The sequence below is a fragment of the Coregonus lavaretus genome (genome assembly GCF_964263955.1).
Source record: "Coregonus lavaretus genome assembly, chromosome: 18".
NCBI lineage: Eukaryota > Metazoa > Chordata > Actinopteri > Salmoniformes > Salmonidae > Coregonus > Coregonus lavaretus.
Genome location: NC_140005.1, coordinates 49593799 through 49612019, shown reverse-complemented (window position 1 = coordinate 49612019; position 18221 = coordinate 49593799). Strand labels below are relative to the sequence as shown.

The window sequence follows — 18221 nt, the reverse complement described above, 5'->3', positions numbered from 1 at the left end:
TAGCCACTGGGATTTTTGCCCATTCTTCAAGGCAAAACTGCTCCAGCTCCTTCAAGTTGGACGGGTTCTGCTGGTGTACAGCAATCTTTAAGTCATACCACAGATTCTCAACTGGATTGAGGTCTGGGCTTTGACTAGGCCATTCCAAGACATTTAAATGTTTTACCTTAAACCACTCGAGTGTTGCTTTAGCAGTATGCTTAGGGTCATTGTCCTGCTGGAAGGTGAACCTCCGTCCCAGTCTCAAATCTCTGGAAGACTGAAACAGGTATCCCTCAAGAATTTCCCTGTATTTAGCGCCATCCATCATTCCTTAAATTCTGACCAGTTTCCCAGTCCCTGCCGATGAAAAAACATCCCCACAACATGATCAAATCAAATCAAATCAAATTTTATTGGTCACATGCGCCGAATACAACAGGTGCAGACATTACAGTGAAATGCTTACTTACAGCCCTTAACCAACAGTGCATTTATTTTAAACAAAAAAGTAAGAATAAAACAACAACAAAAAAGTGTTGAGAAAAAAAGAGCAGAAGTAAAAATAAAGTGACAGTAGGGAGGCTATATATACAATAGAATAAAGTGACAGTAGGGAGGCTATATATACAGGGGGGTACCGTTGCATAGTCAATGTGCGGGGGTTTTGGTGGGCGGCCCTCTCTTGGCACCACCATGCTTCACTCTTCGGATGGTGTTCTCGGGGTGATGAGAGGTGTTGGTTTTGCGCCAGACATAACGTTCACCTTGATGGCCAAAAAGCTCAATTTTAGTCTCATCTGACCAGAGTAGTCTCCCACATGCCTTTTGGCGCACACCAAATGTGCTTGCTTATTTTTTTCTTTAAGCAATGGCTTTTTTCTGGCCACTCTTCCGTAAAGCCCAGTTCTGTGGAGTGTACGGCTTAAAGTGGTCCTATGGACAGATACTCCAATCTCCGCTGTGGAGCTTTGCAGCCTTCAGGGTTATCTTTGGTCTCTTTGTTGCCTCTCTGATTAATGCCCTCCTTGCCTGGTCCGTGAGTTTTGGTGGGCGGCCCTCTCTTGGCAGGTTTGTTGTGGTGCCATATTCTTTCCATTTGTTTATAATGGATTTAATGGTGCTCCGTGGGATCTTCAAAGTTTTTGATATTTTTATAACCCAACCCTGATCTGTACTTCTCCACAACTTTGTCCCTGACCTGTTTGGAGAGCTCCTTGGTCTTCATGGTGCCGCTTGCTTGGTGGTGCCCTTGCTTAGTGGTGTTGCAGACTCTGGGGCCTTTCAGAACAGGTGTATATATACTGAGATCATGTGACAGATCATGTGACACTTAGATTGCACACAGGTGGACTTTATTTAACTAATTATGTGACTTCTGAAGGTAATTGGTTGCACCAGATCTTATTTAGGGGCTTCATACCAAAGGGGTGAATTCATATGCACTCACCACTTTTCCGTTATTTATTTTCTTCAAATTTTTTGATAACAAGTTTTTTTTTTTTAATATCACTTCACCAATTTCGACTATTTTGTGTATGTCCATTACATGAAATCCAAATAAAAATCCATTTAAATTACAGGTTTTAAAACACAATAGGAAAAACCAAGAGGGATGAATACTTTTGCAAGGCACTGTACATTTAGAATCAAGGCAGGTAAAATAGCAATAGGGGCTAGATGCTACAAATTCCATTCAGATTGGGCCTAGGCCTATGAGAAATAGTCTGTAGAAGTGGGTTTTAAGGCCTGTTTTAAACGATTTGATTGATGAAATGGCTCTCAGACGGTCAGAGAGAGCATTCCATAGGCGAGGGGCAAAGGAGCAGAAGGCTGGGTCCCCCATAGTTCGGATACGTGTCTTGGGGACTTGAAGCGGTGGGGAGTGGTAGGAGCGGAGAGTCCAAGGTGGCTTGCTGATTGAAATTAGGTCGTATGATCTAGTATGTCACCCATACTTGAGGGGAAAGGGAAATGTGTGATCATTGTGGACCACACAGAGATTTTTTGTGTTTGATTCCGTTATTATTACTACAGCATGGCAGGTGGTATTCATCAACAAAGGTTTAAAAACCCTAAAGAATGCACTGCGTTGCCGAAACGTTGGTTATTGGGTATACCCATTAAATTGTCGGGAGCATATATAAAGAGTACGACTTTCTTTGTTTTTATGCTATAAAACTGAAGAATGTGTTTGTTTCATATGATTGTGTTTTGCTTTTCATGTATTGTGTAATTGATGTGTATGTAAAGTGTCATTGATGTTTATTGCAGGGCTCCCTGGCTAAATAAAGGTTAAAAAAAATAAAATCAAAATAAGCATTCTGCAAAACTGTATTTCTGAACCTCACCGAAAATAAGCTCAAGCATGGAATTAAGTAGAGTAGGTGGCATTGAACAGGAAGGTCTGTATGTGAGATATATCCAACCGTTTGTTCAGGTACACCATATCTTCAGATGCTGTGCAGTGGTGCAGGGTGGGGGAAAAACAGCTCTAGAAGTAGGACAGAACAGCTATTGATATGCTAGGCTAGCAGCACACAAGGCCAGCTCCGATTTACTCGATTCCCCCAACACGTAAAATTAACTGCAATCATGATTAGGATTAAATAAATGAAAAGACGCACTTCAGTGAGAACCAGGAGCTCAAATAAACACAGAGGACAAAGACGAAGCAGCAAAACTCCCAGCGTGCACTGAGTGAAGCCTGGAAATAGAAAGCGTGAAGACAACACAAACAAACAGCATTACTGCGCCGACTTGATAGAGGATGACATCACCATTGCTAAGCTATTGCGGTCTCAGGCAGCTTTGCCTTGGAAGATTAGTGGTGAGTGACGAGGCAATTCAGTTTTGAGCTTAAACCAAAAGGGAAATGTGCTATAATGAGGCCTTAAAGACCAAAGTGGCTTCCTCTCCTCATCACCTACCCTTAATCTCCACTGGTCTGAAAACGAAGGATTGGTAAAAAGGAATATGGTGAATGCCCTCCAGGTATTTGCTTTGATCTGTAATATTATTGGTCATGTCTGTGCAGATTAAGGAAAGGAGAGAAGGAAAGGAAGCCACGTTAGACTTTTCAGCATGTTGTGAACTCGATATAAAACAAAATATATCTTCCAAAATCAGACAAATACTGGATACTGTACCATACGTATTATGATTAGTCATATCATAATACAATATGTACTGTATGTTGCAAGAATAAGAGAAGCAAAAGAAGCATAGAGTTTGTGTAAGTGGATTTCACTTACGTTCCCAATAGACATGCAAAGCTCCACCAAGTGATTAGCGCTATGGGGGAGAAATCACATTAATGAAGGGAAAACATGATGGTGGAAAATCCACTTAAAACACACAACCTGAGAAAAATGTTTTTTTCTGCAGGCTTGATTTTCTTTGGGACAAAAATAAACGTCCACATAATTTCAGATAAATTCTTCCTCTTTGAAGTCAACTTAACATATTGTAATGATGAATTATGAAACATGTGCTTTCAAGGACTCCAATTTCATTACATTTCATAGGTTGAGTAGGACTGAAACATTTAAGGCCATAGAGAGAAAGAGAGAGCACAATCGACAGAGCTCCAGTTTAAGGGATTTCAGAGGACCCATCGTGCTACCCCAAGTCGTAGATCTCTGTTCGGCTCCGCTAGAGTATCTTTATCTCCTGACTCATATGAGTGCAGCAGACAGGATGATACAGTTGAAGTTGAAAGTTTACATACTCCTTAGCCAAATACATTTAAACTCAGTTTTTCACAATTCCTGATATTTAATCCTAGTAAAAATTCCCAGTCTTAGGTCAGTTAGGATCACCACTTTATTTTAAGAATGTGAAATGTCAGAATAATAGTAGAGAATGATTTATTTCAGCTTTTATTTTTTTCATCACATTCCCAGTGGGTCAGAAGTTTACATACACTCAATTAGTATTTGGTAGCATTGCCTTTAAATGGTTTAACGTGGGTCAAACGTTTCGGGTAGCCTTCCACAAGCTTCCCACAATAAGTTGGGTGAATTTTGGCCCATTCCTCCTGACAGAGCTGGTGTAACTGAGTCAGGTTTGTAGGCCTCCTTTCTCGCACACATTGTTTCAATTCTGCCCACAAATGTTCTATAGGATTGAGGTCAGGGCTTTGTGATGGCCACTCCAATACCTTGACTTTGTTGTCCTTAAGCCATTTTGCCACAACTTTGGAAGTATGCTTGAGGTCATTGTCCATTTGGAAGACCTATTTGCGACCAAGCTTTAACTTCCTGACTGATGTCTTGAGATGTTGCTTCAATATATCCACATAATTTTCCTTCCTCATGATGCCATCTATTTTGTGAAGTGCACCAGTCCCTCCTGCAGCAAAGCAACCCCACAGCATGATGCTGCCACCCCCGTGCTTCACGGTTGGGATGGTTTTCTTCGGCTTGCAAGCCTACCCCTTTTCCCCCAAACATAACGATTGTCTGCAATACTTCATTGTCCAGTGTGTTGGTTTACAGTGCCTACAGAAAGTATTCATACCCACTGACTTATTCCACATTTTGTTGTGTTATAGCCTGAATTCAAAATGGATAAAAAAATTCTCAACCATCTACAAATAATACCCCATAATGACAAAGTGAAAAAAAAAAATTATACATACAGAAATATCTCATTTACACAAGTATTCACACCCCTGAGTCAATACTTTGTAGAAGCACCTTTGGCAGCGATTACAGCTGAGTGAGTCTTTCTGGGTAAGTCTCTAAGAGCTTTCCACACCTGGATTGTGCAACATTTGCCTATTATTCTTTTCAAAAACCTTCAAGCTCTGTCAAATTGGTTGTTGATCATTGCTAGACAACCATTTTCAGGTCATGCCATAGATTTTCAAGCAGATTTAAGTCAAAACTGTAACTCAGCCACTCAGGAACATTCACTGTCTTCTTGGTAAGCAACTCCAGTGAAGATTTGGCCTTGTGTTTTAGGTTATTGTCCTGCTGAAAGGTGAATACATCTCCCAGTCTCTTGTGGAAAGCACACTGAACCAGGTTTTCCGCTAGGATTTTGCCTTTGCTTAGCTCCATTGCGTTTCTTTTTTATCCTGAGAAACTCCCCAGTCTTTAACGATTACAAGCATAACCATAACATGATGCAGCCCCCACTATGCTTAAAAATATGGCGAGTCGTACTCAATAATGTGTTGTATTGGATTTGCCCCAAACATAACAGTTTGTATTCAGGACAAAAAGTTAATTGCTTTGCCAATTTTTTTGCATGTTTTGAAATATTTTTATTCTGTACAGGATTCCTTATTTTCACTCTGTCAATTAGGATAGTATTGTGGAGTAACTACAATGTTGTTGATCCATTCTCAGTGTTCTCCTATCACAGCCATTAAACTATGTAACTGTTTTAAAGTCACCATTGGCCTCATGATGAAATCATTGAGCGGTTTCCTTCCTCTCCGGCAACTGAGTTAGGAAGGACGCCTGTATATTTGTGGTGACTAGGTGTATTGATACATCATCCAAAGTGTAATAAATAACTTCACCATGCTCAAAGGGATATTCAATGTCTGCTTTTTATTTTATACCAATCGACCAATAGGTACCCTTCTTTGCGAGGTATTGGAAAACCTCCCTGGTCTTTGTGGTTGAATCTGTGTTCTAAATTCACTGCTTGACTGAGGAACCTTACAGATAATTGTAGAGATGAGTTAGTCAATAGAAAATCATGTTAAACACCATTATTGCACACAGAGTGAGTCCATGCAACTTATGTGACTTGTTAAGCAAGTCTTTACTCTTGAAGTTATTTAGGCTTGCAATAACAAAGGGGTTGACTACTTATTGACTCAAGACATTTCAGCTTTTCATTTTTTATTAATTAGTAAATATTTCGAAAAACATCATTACACTTTGACATTATGGGGTAAGCCATTGACAAAAAAAACATTATTTAATCCATTTTAAATTCAGGCTGTAACACAACAAAATATGGAGGCCAGCAACTAATGGCAGCTACTGTCATACTGTGTTCAAATCTTTGCGATCCGGCTGAATTCATTCATTTTCAGTGGAGGCAGAACGCACTGCTGCTAGCCTGCGTAGCTTTGCAGCAAATCTGCATGTGTTACCCCATTTTAGGAAATATAATATGAATTGCCATATTAGGCATAACAACATTTGACCTAAGCCTTATACACCTGAGTAAGGAAAAAGAGACAACTAGTAGACAATCGGCTCTTAATAATGAAGACCTCAGTCTAGATTGAAGATTGGCGTGCACCGAGGAATTGTCATGGACCAACAACACCACCACTATTGTCAAGAGGACGCAACAGCGTATCTACTTCCTAAGGCGGCTGAAGAAATTTGTCATGGCACCCCGGGTCCTCTCCAAATACTACCGCTGCACCTTGCATCACGGCCTGGTACGGGAATTGCGCCATCCATGACCAGAAGGCCATCCAGTGGGTGGTGAAGACGGCCCAGTACATAATTGGGACCTTGCTCCCACCGATCCAGGACATCTACTCGAAACGGTGCCTGAGGAAGGCACGTAGCATCATCAAAAACCCCACACATCCCAGCCACGAGCTGTTCACTCTCTTACCGTTAGGCAGACGGTATCAGAGCATGAGGTCGGATACCAACAGGCTCAGAGACCGTTTCAATATACAAGCCATCAGACTGCTGAACAAATGAACAGGACTGACCACCTGCTCTGATTCTCCACACACATGCACTCACTCGCACACAAACACACACACACACATACAGTGGGGAAAAAAGTATTTAGTCAGCCACCAATTGTGCAAGTTCTCCCACTTAAAAAGATGAGAGGCGCCTGTAATTTTCATCATAGGTACACGTCAACTATGACAGACAAATTGAGAATTTTTTTCTCCAGAAAATCACATTGTAGGATTTTTTATGAATTTATTAGCAAATTATGGTGGAAAATAAGTATTTGGTCACCTACAAACAAGCAAGATTTCTGGCTCTCACAGACCTGTAACTTCTTCTTTAAGAGGCTCCTCTGTCCTCCACTCGTTATCAGTATAAAAGACACCTGTTCACAACCTCAAACAGTCACACTCCAAACTCCACTATGGCCAAGACCAAAGAGCTGTCAAAGGACACCAGAAACAAAATTGTAGACCTGCACCAGGCTGGGAAGACTGAATCTGCAATAGGTAAGCAGCTTGGTTTGAAGAAATCAACTGTGGGAGCAATTATTAGGAAATGGAAGACATACAAGACCACTGATAATCTCCCTCGATCTGGGGCTCCACGCAAGATCTCACCCCGTGGGGTCAAAATGATCACAAGAACGGTGAGCAAAAATCCCAGAACCACACGGGGGGACCTAGTGAATGACCTGCAGAGAGCTGGGACCAAAGTAACAAAGCCTACCATCAGTAACACACTACGCCGCCAGGGAATTCAAATCCTGCAGTGCCAGACGTGTCCCCCTGCTTAAGCCAATACATGTCCAGGCCCATCTGAAGTTTGCTAGAGTGCATTTGGATGATCCAGAAGAGGACTGGGAGAATGTCATATGGTCAGATGAAACCAAAATATAACTTTTTGGTAAAAACTCAACTCGTCGTGTTTGGAGGACAAAGAATGTTGAGTTGCATCCAAAGAACACCATACCTACTGTGAAGCATGGGGGTGGAAACATCATGCTTTGGGGCTGTTTTTCTGCAAAGGGACCAGGACGACTGATCCGTGTAAAGGAAAGAATGAATGGGGCCATGTATCGTGAGATTTTGAGTGAAAACCTCCTTCCATCAGCAAGGGCATTGAAGATGAAACGTGGCTGGGTCTTTCAGCATGACAATGATCCCAAACACACCACCCGGGCAACGAAGGAGTGGCTTCGTAAGAAGCATTTCAAGGTCCTGGAGTGGCCTAGCCAGTCTCCAGATCTCAACCCCATAGAAAATCTTTGGAGGGAGTTGAAAATCCGTGTTGCCCAGCGACAGCCCCAAAACATCACTGCTCTAGAGGAGATCTGCATGGAGGAATGGGCCAAAATACCAGCAACAGTGTGAGAAAACCTTGTGAAGACTTACAGAAAACGTTTGACCTGTGTCATTGCCAACAAAGGGTATATAACAAAGAATTGAGAAACTTTTGTTATTGACCAAATACATATTTTCCACCATAATTTGCAAATAAATTCATTAAAGATCCTACAATGTGATTTTCTGGATTTTTTTTTCTCATTTTGTCTGTCATAGTTGACATGTACCTATGATGAAAATTACAGGCCTCTCTCATCTTTTTAAGTGGGAGAACATGCACAATTGGTGGCTGACTAAATACTATTTTCCACCACTGTATATATACACAGTGCATATACAGTGGTGAGAACAAGTATTTGATACACTGCCGATTTTGCAGGTTTTCCTACTTACAAAGCATGTAGAGGTCTGTCATTTTTATCATAGGTACACTTCAACTGTGAGAGACGGAATCTAAAACAAAAATCCAGAAAATCACATTGTATGATTTTTAAGTAATTAATTTGCATTTTAATGCATGACATAAGTATTTGATACATCAGAAAAGCAGAATTTAATATTTGGTACAGAAACCTTTGTTTGCAATTACAGAGATCATATGTTTCCTGTAGGTCTGGACCAGGTTTGCACACACTGCAGCAGGGATTTTGGCCCACTCCTCCATACAGACCTTCTCCAGATCCATCAGGTTTCGGGGCTGTCGCTGGGCAATACGGACTTTCAGCTCCCTCCAAAGATGTTCTATTGAGTTCAGGTCTGGAGACTGGCTATGCCACTCCAGGACCTTGAGATGCTTCTTACGGAGCCACTCCTTAGATGCCCTGGCTGTGTGTTTCGGGTTGTTGTCATGCTGGAAGACCCAGCCACGACCCATCTTCAATGCTCTTACTGAGGGAAGGAGGTTGTTGGCCAAGATCTCGCGATACATGGCCCCATCCATCCTCCCCTCAATACGGTGCAGTCGTCCTGTCCCCTTTGCAGAAAAGCATCCCCAAAGAATGATGTTTCCACCTCCATGTTTCACGGTTGGGATGGTGTTCTTGGGGTTGTACTCATCCTTCTTCTTCCTCCAAACACAGCGAGTGGAGTTTAGACCAAAAAGCTCTATTTGTGTCTCATCAGACCACATTACCTTCTCCCATTCCTCCTCTGGATCATCCAGATGGTCATTGGCAAACTTCAGACGGGCCTGGACATGCGCTGGCTTGAGCAGGGGGACCTTGCGTGTGCTGCAGGATTTTAATCCATGATGGCGTAGTGTGTTACTAATGGTTTTCTTTGAGACTGTGGTCCCAGCTCTCTTCAGGTCATTGACCAGGTCCTGCCGTGTAGTTCTGGGCTGATCCCTCACCTTCCTCATGATCATTGATGCCCCACGAGGTGAGATCTTGCATGGAACCCCAGACCAAGGGTGATTGACTGTCATCTTGAACTTCTTCCATTTTCTAATAATTGCGCCAACAGTTGTTGCCTTCTCACCAAGCTGCTTACCTATTGTCCTGTAGCCCATCCCAGCCTTGTGCAGGTCTACAATTTTATCCATGATGTCCTTACACAGCTCTCTGGTCTTGGCCATTGTGGAGAGGTTGGAGTCTGTTTGATTGAGTGTGTGGACAGGTGTTTTTATACAGGTAACGAGTTCAAACAGGTGCAGTTAATACAGGTAATGAGTGGAGAACAGGAGGGCTTCTTAAAGAAAAACTAACAGGTCTGTGAGAGCCGGAATTCTTACTGGTTGGTAGGTGATCAAATACTTATGTCATGCAATAAAACGCAAATTAATTACTTAAAAATCATACAATGTGATTTTCTGGATTTTTGTTTTACATTCTGTCTCTCACAGTTGAAGTGTACCTATGATAAAAATTACAGACCTCTACATGCTTTGTAAGTAGGAAAACCTGCAAAATCGGCAGTGTATCAAATACTTGTTCTCTCCGCTGTATATACAAAGTACCCCATAATGACAAAGCAAAAACGTGTTTTTCGACATTTTTACAAATGTATAAATAAATATTTAAAAATACCTTATTTACATACGTATTCAGACCCTTTGCTATGAGACTCGAAATGTGCATCCTGTTTCCATTGATCATCCTTTAGATGTTTCTACAAGTTGATTGGAGTCCACCTGTGATAAATTCAATTGATTGGACATGATTTGGAAAGGCACACACCTGTCTATATAAGATCCCACAGTTGACATTGAATGGCAGAGCAAAAACTAACACATGAGGTCGAAGGAATTGTCCGTAGAGCCCCTCGGGGAGAAGGGCCTTTGTCAGGGAGGTGACCGAGAACCCGATGGTCACTCTGACAGAGCTCCGGAGTTCCTCTGTGGAGATGGGAGAATCTTCCAGAAGGACAACCATCTCTGCAGCACTCCACCAATCAGGCCTTTATGGTAGAGTGGCCAGACGGAAGCCACTCCTCAGCAAAACTATGAAATAACACATATGGAATCATGTAGTAAACAAAAAGGTGTTAAACAAATCCAAATATATTTTACATTTTAGAATCTTCAAATAGCCACCCTTTGCCTTGATGACAGCTTTGCACACACTTGGCATTCTCTCAACCAGCTTCACCTGGAATGCTTTTCCAACAGTCTTGAAGGAGTTCCCACATATGCTGAGCACTTGTTGGCTGCTTTTCCTTCACTCTGCGGTCCGACTCATCCCAAACCATCTCAATTGGGTTGAGGTCGGGGGATTGTGGAGGCCAGGTCATCTGATGCAGCACTCCATCACTCTCCTGCTTGGTAGAATAGCCCTTACACAGCCTGGAGGTGTGTTGGGTCATTGTCCTGTTGAAAAACAAATGATAGTCCCCCTAAGCCCAAACCAGATGGGATGGCGTATTGCTGTAGAATGCTGTGGTACCCATGCTGGTTAAGGGTGGCTTATATTCTAAATAAATCAGAGACAGTGTCACCATCAAAGCACCCCCACACCATAACACCTCCTCCTCCATGCTTTAAGGTGGGAAATACACATGCGGTGGTCATCCGTTCACCCACACCGCTTCTCACAAAGACACGGTGGTTGGAACCAAAAATCTCAAATTTGGACTCCAGACCAAAATACAAATTTCCACCGGTCTAATGTCCATTGCTCGTGTTTCTTGGCCCAAGCAGATCTCTTCCTCTGATTGGTGTCCTTTAGTAGTGGTTTCTTTGCAGCAATTCGACCACGAAGGCCTGATTCACACAGTCCCCTCTGAACAGTTGATGTTGAGATGTGTCTGTTACTTTAACTCTGTGAAGCATTTATTTGGGCTGCAATTTCTGAGGCTGGTAACTCTAATGAACTTATCCTCTGCAGCAGAGTTAACTCTGGGTCTTCCATTCCTGTCGCGGTCCTCATGAGAGCCAGTTTCATCATAGCGCTTGATGGTTTTTGCAGCTGCACTTGAAGAAACTTTCAAAGTTCTTGACATTTTCCGGATTGATTGACCTTCATGTCTTAAAGTGATGATGGACTGTCGTTTCTCTTTGCTGATTTGAGCTGTTCTTGCCATAATATGCACTTGGTATTTTACCAAATAGGGCTATCTTCTGTATACCTCCCCTACCTTGTCACAATACAACTGATTGGCTCAAACACATTAAGAAGGAAATAAATTCCACAAATTAACTTTTAACAAGGCACACCTGTTAATTGAAATGCATTCCAGGTGACTATCTCATGAACCTGGTTGAGAGAATGCCAAGAGTGTGCAAGCAAAGCTGTCATCAAGGCAAAGGGTGGCTATTTGAAGAATCTCAAATATAAAATATATTTTGATTTGTTTAACACTTTTTTGGTTACTACATGATTCCATAGGTGTAATTTCCCACGGGGGGCCAGTATAAAAAAATATGTATTCACTAACTGTAAGTCGCTCTGGATAAGAGCGTCTGCTAAATGACAAAAATGTAAATGTAAATGTAAATTTCATAGTTTTGATGTCTTCACTATTATTCTACAATGTAGAAAATAGTAAAAATAAAGAAAAACCCTGGAATTAGTAGGTGTGTCCAAACTTTTGACTGGTACTGTATATCTTTTTTTGTACACATATTTAACCCCTTTTTGGGTAGCCACAAAACTACCTTCATACTTCCATTCATTTTTTTAACCGGTACCGGTTACCTTCAGATGAGTCCCGTGACACTTGTGGGGAAGTAGATAAAGGGCTTCATTGGCAAAATCCTGAAGTATCCCTTTAATTCTTTAGAGTCTAAGATGTTGGGGGATGGTGGGGAGGCGGGGGTGTTTGCTGACAGATTGATGTTTTTTTTTCTTTTCTTTTTTTCTAGTTTCTACAATTCTAATAGTTCACCTAATTTCCGTTTTATTTGAATTACACAACTTTCCCAGGCCTTTATATCCTATCAGCTATAAAACAGAAAATAATTTGTTTTGTGATAACTGCACTGTGATTTTAATTAAGTTTTTTAAAAAAAGTGTTTTTCAGTTAGGGATTTTTCTTAACATTAAGGATCCCAGCTTTGTTTAAACGTTTTAACATTTAAACGTTCACACCCCTATTCTATATAATACTGTACGTTTTCTTGAACTTGTTCTGGATTTGAGGACTGTGAAATGTGACATGTCTGGTGGGGTAAATGTGTGTCAGTGCTGTGTGTAAGTTGACTATGCAAACAATTTGGAATGAATGTTTCTTATAAAAACAAGAAGTGATACTTTTAGCCAAGAGAGACTGTCATGCATAGTATTGATATTAGCCCTCTGATTACAGTGAAGAGCAATACTTTTCTGGGTGCAGTGTTTCTAGATCCTTCTTTGCAGCACCTGACCATATGACTGGGCAATCAAGATAAGATAAAACTGGCATGTCTCAGGCTGGACACACTGGCATTCAGGTCTCCACCGAGAGTGGTTAACACCTCATGTTCCTCTTATCCTACAGTCGGTAGAGAAAGCAACTTTTGAGTGTTTAGAGATAAAACACTTAAGTTCTTCCGACTGGCATGGAAGTGGCTAGAATCTTAAGAGGTGTAAGGATAATTAGGAGTCTGAAACTAGGTTAGTGTGTGTGAGTGTGTGTGACGTGTTTAATAGGGTGTAGTGTTGTCGCAATCCCAGTATCGTGATAATATGATACTCAATTTTCCATGGCAAAAAAAGAAAACAAGACACAGACTGAACTCCATTGTCATTTATAAACCTGCTTCAAATAAAATAGTGTGAGCTATAGCTTCAAACATTTACAAACGTGACAACCTAAATCCACATTTTAACATTAAAACCGTTTTCCTCGGGAAATTCAGTCTGCTTCATGTTTTCTTTCCTTACTCAAAAGTATTGTGGTCCTGAATATCATGACAACGTGACACTACCTGTTCCAGCAGGTCCTCCACTTTCCTCTGCCAGCCCTCCCTGGCAGCCATCAACTCCAGCTCCTTCTGCTGAGACAGCTGGGACAGAGAGGCCTGTCTGTCGGCCTCATATTCCTCTGTCAACTCCTCCTTCAGCAACCTCAACTCCTCCCTATAGAGTGGGTGAGGGGGAGGAAGGGGTAGAGAGAGAGAGAGAGAGAGAAAGAGAGACGTTGATCATCCTGATGCCTGAAACACTACATCTCAGATTCTGGGTTGCACAGCCATCCTTGGTTATCTCGTTCACCAGACACTTCAACCCAATGCTTGAAAGGTCTACTGGATCAACACGTCAAACATGGCCTTTGTAAACCCAATAGAAAGAGTGGGGAAAAGTCCTGGTCCAATAGAAAAAGTACCAATCTATAGGGAAAGGGGATACCTAGTCAGTTGCACAACTGAATGTATTCAACCGAAATGTGTCTTCCACATTTAACCCATCTGATCAGAGAGGTGCAGGGGACTGCCTTAAATCGACGTCATCATGCCCGGGAAGCAGTAGTTGTTGTGGGTTAACTGCCTTGCTCAAGGGCAGAACGGCAGATTTTTCCACCTTGCAGGCTCGGGGATTCGAACCAGCAATCTTTCAGTTACTGGCCCAATGCTCTTAACTGCTAGGCTACCTGCTATAGCCATTGTCATTAACTCTAATCAATCATCTCCCTCCGAACCCCTCCCCCTTGGCTTTATCTCTAATGAATAATCTCCCTCCGAACCTCGTAACCCATTCCCCTATCTTGTGTACCTCTGATTCGGAGCCACGACTTGCAGTCATGTGATTAGCTAAAATCAAATTATGCTAAACAATTTTGATATATTTAGTTCACTACCACATAGGCCAGATTTGAGTTGTTTATCTGCACTATGCACAATAGCTTAGGGACAATGTTACCTACTGGGTGATATAAAGGCCTACCTCAGAGCATCTGTCCATTTTTGGTCCAGGTCTTCAGCCATTTTGTCAATTTTCTGCTTCTCCTCTGTCCTTATTGACATTACCCTGGCTTCATGCTGCTGTTTCTGGGTCTCAATCTCCTCCTGGACACGTGGGCAAACCAGAGACCAGTTCAGGGAAGCTGAGGCATGATACAGCATTAGTCATGAGTACAGTCTGAGGGTAATGGAGTTAAACATTTGGTTAAAAAAATATATACATACTATTTGCTTCTCAATGAGGATAATCTGTAGTTTAGACTGACATCAAAAGCAAGATTATAATGATTAATTATATACTCTGTACTTACACATCAACCCGAGCTATTAACCAGGGACAGGTTTGCCAAAAGTATCTTAAGGCAAAGCTCATCGTCAGAATCTTCATAGAAGCATCGTAAAATTTAAAGGCCGTTTCCCTAAACCATCGTAATTTACGTTGCACTTGAAAACGCTTGTAATCTAACAACTGCCTCAGACTACAACTAAGTGCGTTGTTAGATTATTTTTTGCCCTCCTCACTTTACACACAGAAGATATCCACTAAAAACAGAATCAAAATGTTTATCTGTCTCTCTGTGTCCACCAATGACTTTGTTGAATCCAAATAAGAAGTTTGCAATGTTAAAAACAAACTAAGGATTTAAAAGAAAGTCTAATGAAAACTGAGATGACTGCATTATAAGATAGCTATATAGGTTACATATTTCAATCATATTGCAATCACTTTTATATTTAAAGGTGCAATATGCAGAAATTGCTCCGCCATTTCCTGTTTGCTAAAATTCTAAAAGTTCGCCTAATTTCAGTTTATGTGACAAAACAAGCATAGAGAATCATTGCACCATTTAAACCGCTGTGAAATATATTTTTGTGTGTGCAATGATGTACCAACTGTGATTTGACTCCAAATCCAATATGGCGTCCAAAATCCAATATGGCTGCCACAATACCATTAACACTAGAACCATCTGGACTTTCAGCCTATAAGTACCCGCTAGAGAACGTTGCCGGACGTCTCCTTTAGCATATGCATCAGATGCATATCAACCCGCAAGATGCAGCAAACATAAGCACCAACGCTTGATAAATAGTGCATCAACTATTTTAAAGGATTAATTGCATGAAGAAATTAGTGGAAATATATAAATAAATAAAAAATAACCACAAAAGTCAAGGATATGTTTTGTATAATTCTAAAAAGTCCTAGAAAAAACAGAGGCCTATAGCCTATTTTTGTTTCCCTTACAATAAAAAGATTACAGTGTAACCCATTTGAACAACTTTATTTGTACAGTGAGGGAAACAAATTATTTGATCCCCTGCTGATTTTGTATGTTTGCCCACTGACAAAGAAATTATCAATCTATAATTTGAATGGTAGGTTTATTTGAACAGTGAGAGACAGAATAACAACAAAAAAATCCAGAAAAACGCATGTCAAAAATGTTATAAATTGATTTGTATTTTAATGAGGGAAATAAGTATTTGACCCCTCTCAATCAGAAAGATTTCTGGCTCCCAGGTGTCTTTTATACAGGTAACGAGCTGAGATTAGGAGCACACTCTTAACGGGAGTTCTCCAAATCTCAGCTTGTTACCTGTATAAAAGACACCTGTCCACAGAAGCAATCAATCAATCAGATTCCAAACTCTCCACCATGGCCAAGACCAAAGAGCTCTCCAAGGATATCAGGGACAAGATTGTAGACCTACACAAGGCTGGAATGGGCTACAAGACCATCGCCAAGCAGCTTGGTGAGAAGGTGACAACAGTTGGTGCGATTATTTGCAAATGGAAGAAACACAAAAGAACTGTCAATCTCCCTCGGCCTGGGGCTCCATGCAAGATCTCACCTCGTGGAGTTGCAATGATCATGAGAACGGTGAGGAATCAGCCCAGAACTACACGGGAGGATCTTGTCAATGATCTCAAGGCAGCTGGGACCATAGTCACCAAGAAAACAATTGGTAACACACTACGCCGTGAAGGACTGAAATCCTGCAGCGCCCGCAAGGTCCCCCTGCTCAAGAAAGCACATATACAGGCCCGTCTGAAGTTTGCCAATGAACATCTGAATGATTCAGAGGAGAACTGGGTGAAAGTGTTGTGGTCAGATGAGACCAAAATCGAGCTCTTTGGCATCAACTCAACTCGCCGTGTTTGGAGGAGGAGGAATGCTGCCTATGACCCCAAGAACACCATCCCCACCGTCAAACATGGAGGTGGAAACATTATGCTTTGGGGGTGTTTTTCTGCTAAGGGGACAGGACAACTTCACCATATCAAATGGGACGATGGACGGGGCCATGTACCGTCAAATCTTGGGTGAGAACCTCCTTCCCTCAGCCAGGGCATTGAAAATGGGTCGTGGATGGGTATTCCAGCATGACAATGACCCAAAACACACGGCCAAGGCAACAAAGGAGTGGCTCAAGAAGAAGCACATTAAGGTCCTGGAGTGGCCTGGCCAGTCTCCAGACCTTAATCCCATAGAAAATCTGTGGAGGGAGCTGAAGGTTCAAGTTGTCAGACTCGAAACCTTAATGACTTGGAGAAGATCTGCAAAGAGGAGTGGGACAAAATCCTTCCTGAGATGTGTGCAAACCTGGTGCCAACTACAAGAAACGTCTGACCTCTGTGACTGCCAACAAGGGTTTTGCCACCAAGTACTAAGTCATGTTTGGCAGAGGGGTCAAATACTTATTTCCCTCATTAAAATGCAAATCAATTAATAACATTTTCGACATGCATTTTTCTGGATTTTTTTTGTTTGTTTGTTATTCTGTCTCTCACTGTTCAAATAAACCTACCATTAAAATTATAGACTGATCATATCTTTGTCAGTAGGCAAACATACAAAATCAGCAGGGGATCAAATACTTTTTTCCCTCACTGTAGATTAAATTAGTAATAGAGTTACAGTAATTAATAAAGTCCAGTTACAGCTTCTTTTGACAAAGTAGAAATGAAAAATATAATAATAATATAACCAGCCAGGTGCACAGGTTAAATTATTTGCTGTATTCCTAAACATAAGCACCAGTGCATGAACAATTGTAAAGGATGAATTGCATAAATAAATAGCATATTTTAATTGTGGGGCTTGCGCAGCAAGCGCCCCAGCTTAGATATTCGACATACTTCTTCTTATTATTCTTCTTCTTCTTCCGCACGCTACTCCTCCTACACAGTTTAAGCTAGAAACGCCATTCAATGTTCAAAACGTCCGGAATGGTCTCACTCGAGTTGTTTGTATACAACTTTTTGATATCTGTTATACTTGATATCTGTTATACTTTTTACGTTATTAAACTTTTAGTCCGTTTTTTGGCCTAAATCCACTCTCATGGCATTTTATCCAGATTCTAAATATCCCCATTGTGACATCCTCACTTCAAACTGCCATTCTCTAAGTGAAATCATGCAACTTTTGACACAAATCAGCTAATTATTCCACTTTGCAACAATTTAGACAAAAAGTTAGAGCGTTCTCTGGTACTCAACGCCATTCAATGTTCAAAACGTCCAGAATGGTCTCACTCGAGTTGTTTGTATACAACTTTTTGATATCTGTTATACTTGATATCTGTTATACTTTTTACGTTATTAAACTTTTAGTCCGTTTTTTGGCCTAAATCCACTATCATGGCATTTTATCCAGATTCTAAATATCCCCATTGTGACATCCTCACTTCAAACTGCCATTCTCTAAGTGAAATCATGCAACTTTTGACACAAATCAGCTAATTATTCCACTTTGCAACAATTTAGACAAAAAGTTAGAGCGTTCTCTGGTACTCAAATCTGGCATTTGAACAAAAAATTATATTCGGATAAAAAGTTACAGCAGTTTAAGTAACTGCATCAACAACATTTTCTGTAACATTTTGCAAACAATTGCCATT

The 18221-nt window shown here is 41.1% G+C and overlaps 1 protein-coding gene across 1 annotated transcript in view; it reads right to left on the bottom strand.

Annotated features, from left to right (window-relative positions):
* The window catches only part of fam184aa (family with sequence similarity 184 member Aa), a 113942-nt gene that overhangs the window by 61970 nt on the left and 33751 nt on the right, over positions 1 to 18221 (bottom strand). Inside the window, exons 8-9 of the mRNA XM_084182127.1 lie at positions 14296 to 14417; positions 13341 to 13491 (exon numbers count right to left, since the gene is read on the bottom strand). Coding sequence (XP_084038253.1) covers positions 13341 to 13491; positions 14296 to 14417 — 273 coding nt within the window. The remainder of the gene's footprint in view (positions 1 to 13340; positions 13492 to 14295; positions 14418 to 18221) is intronic.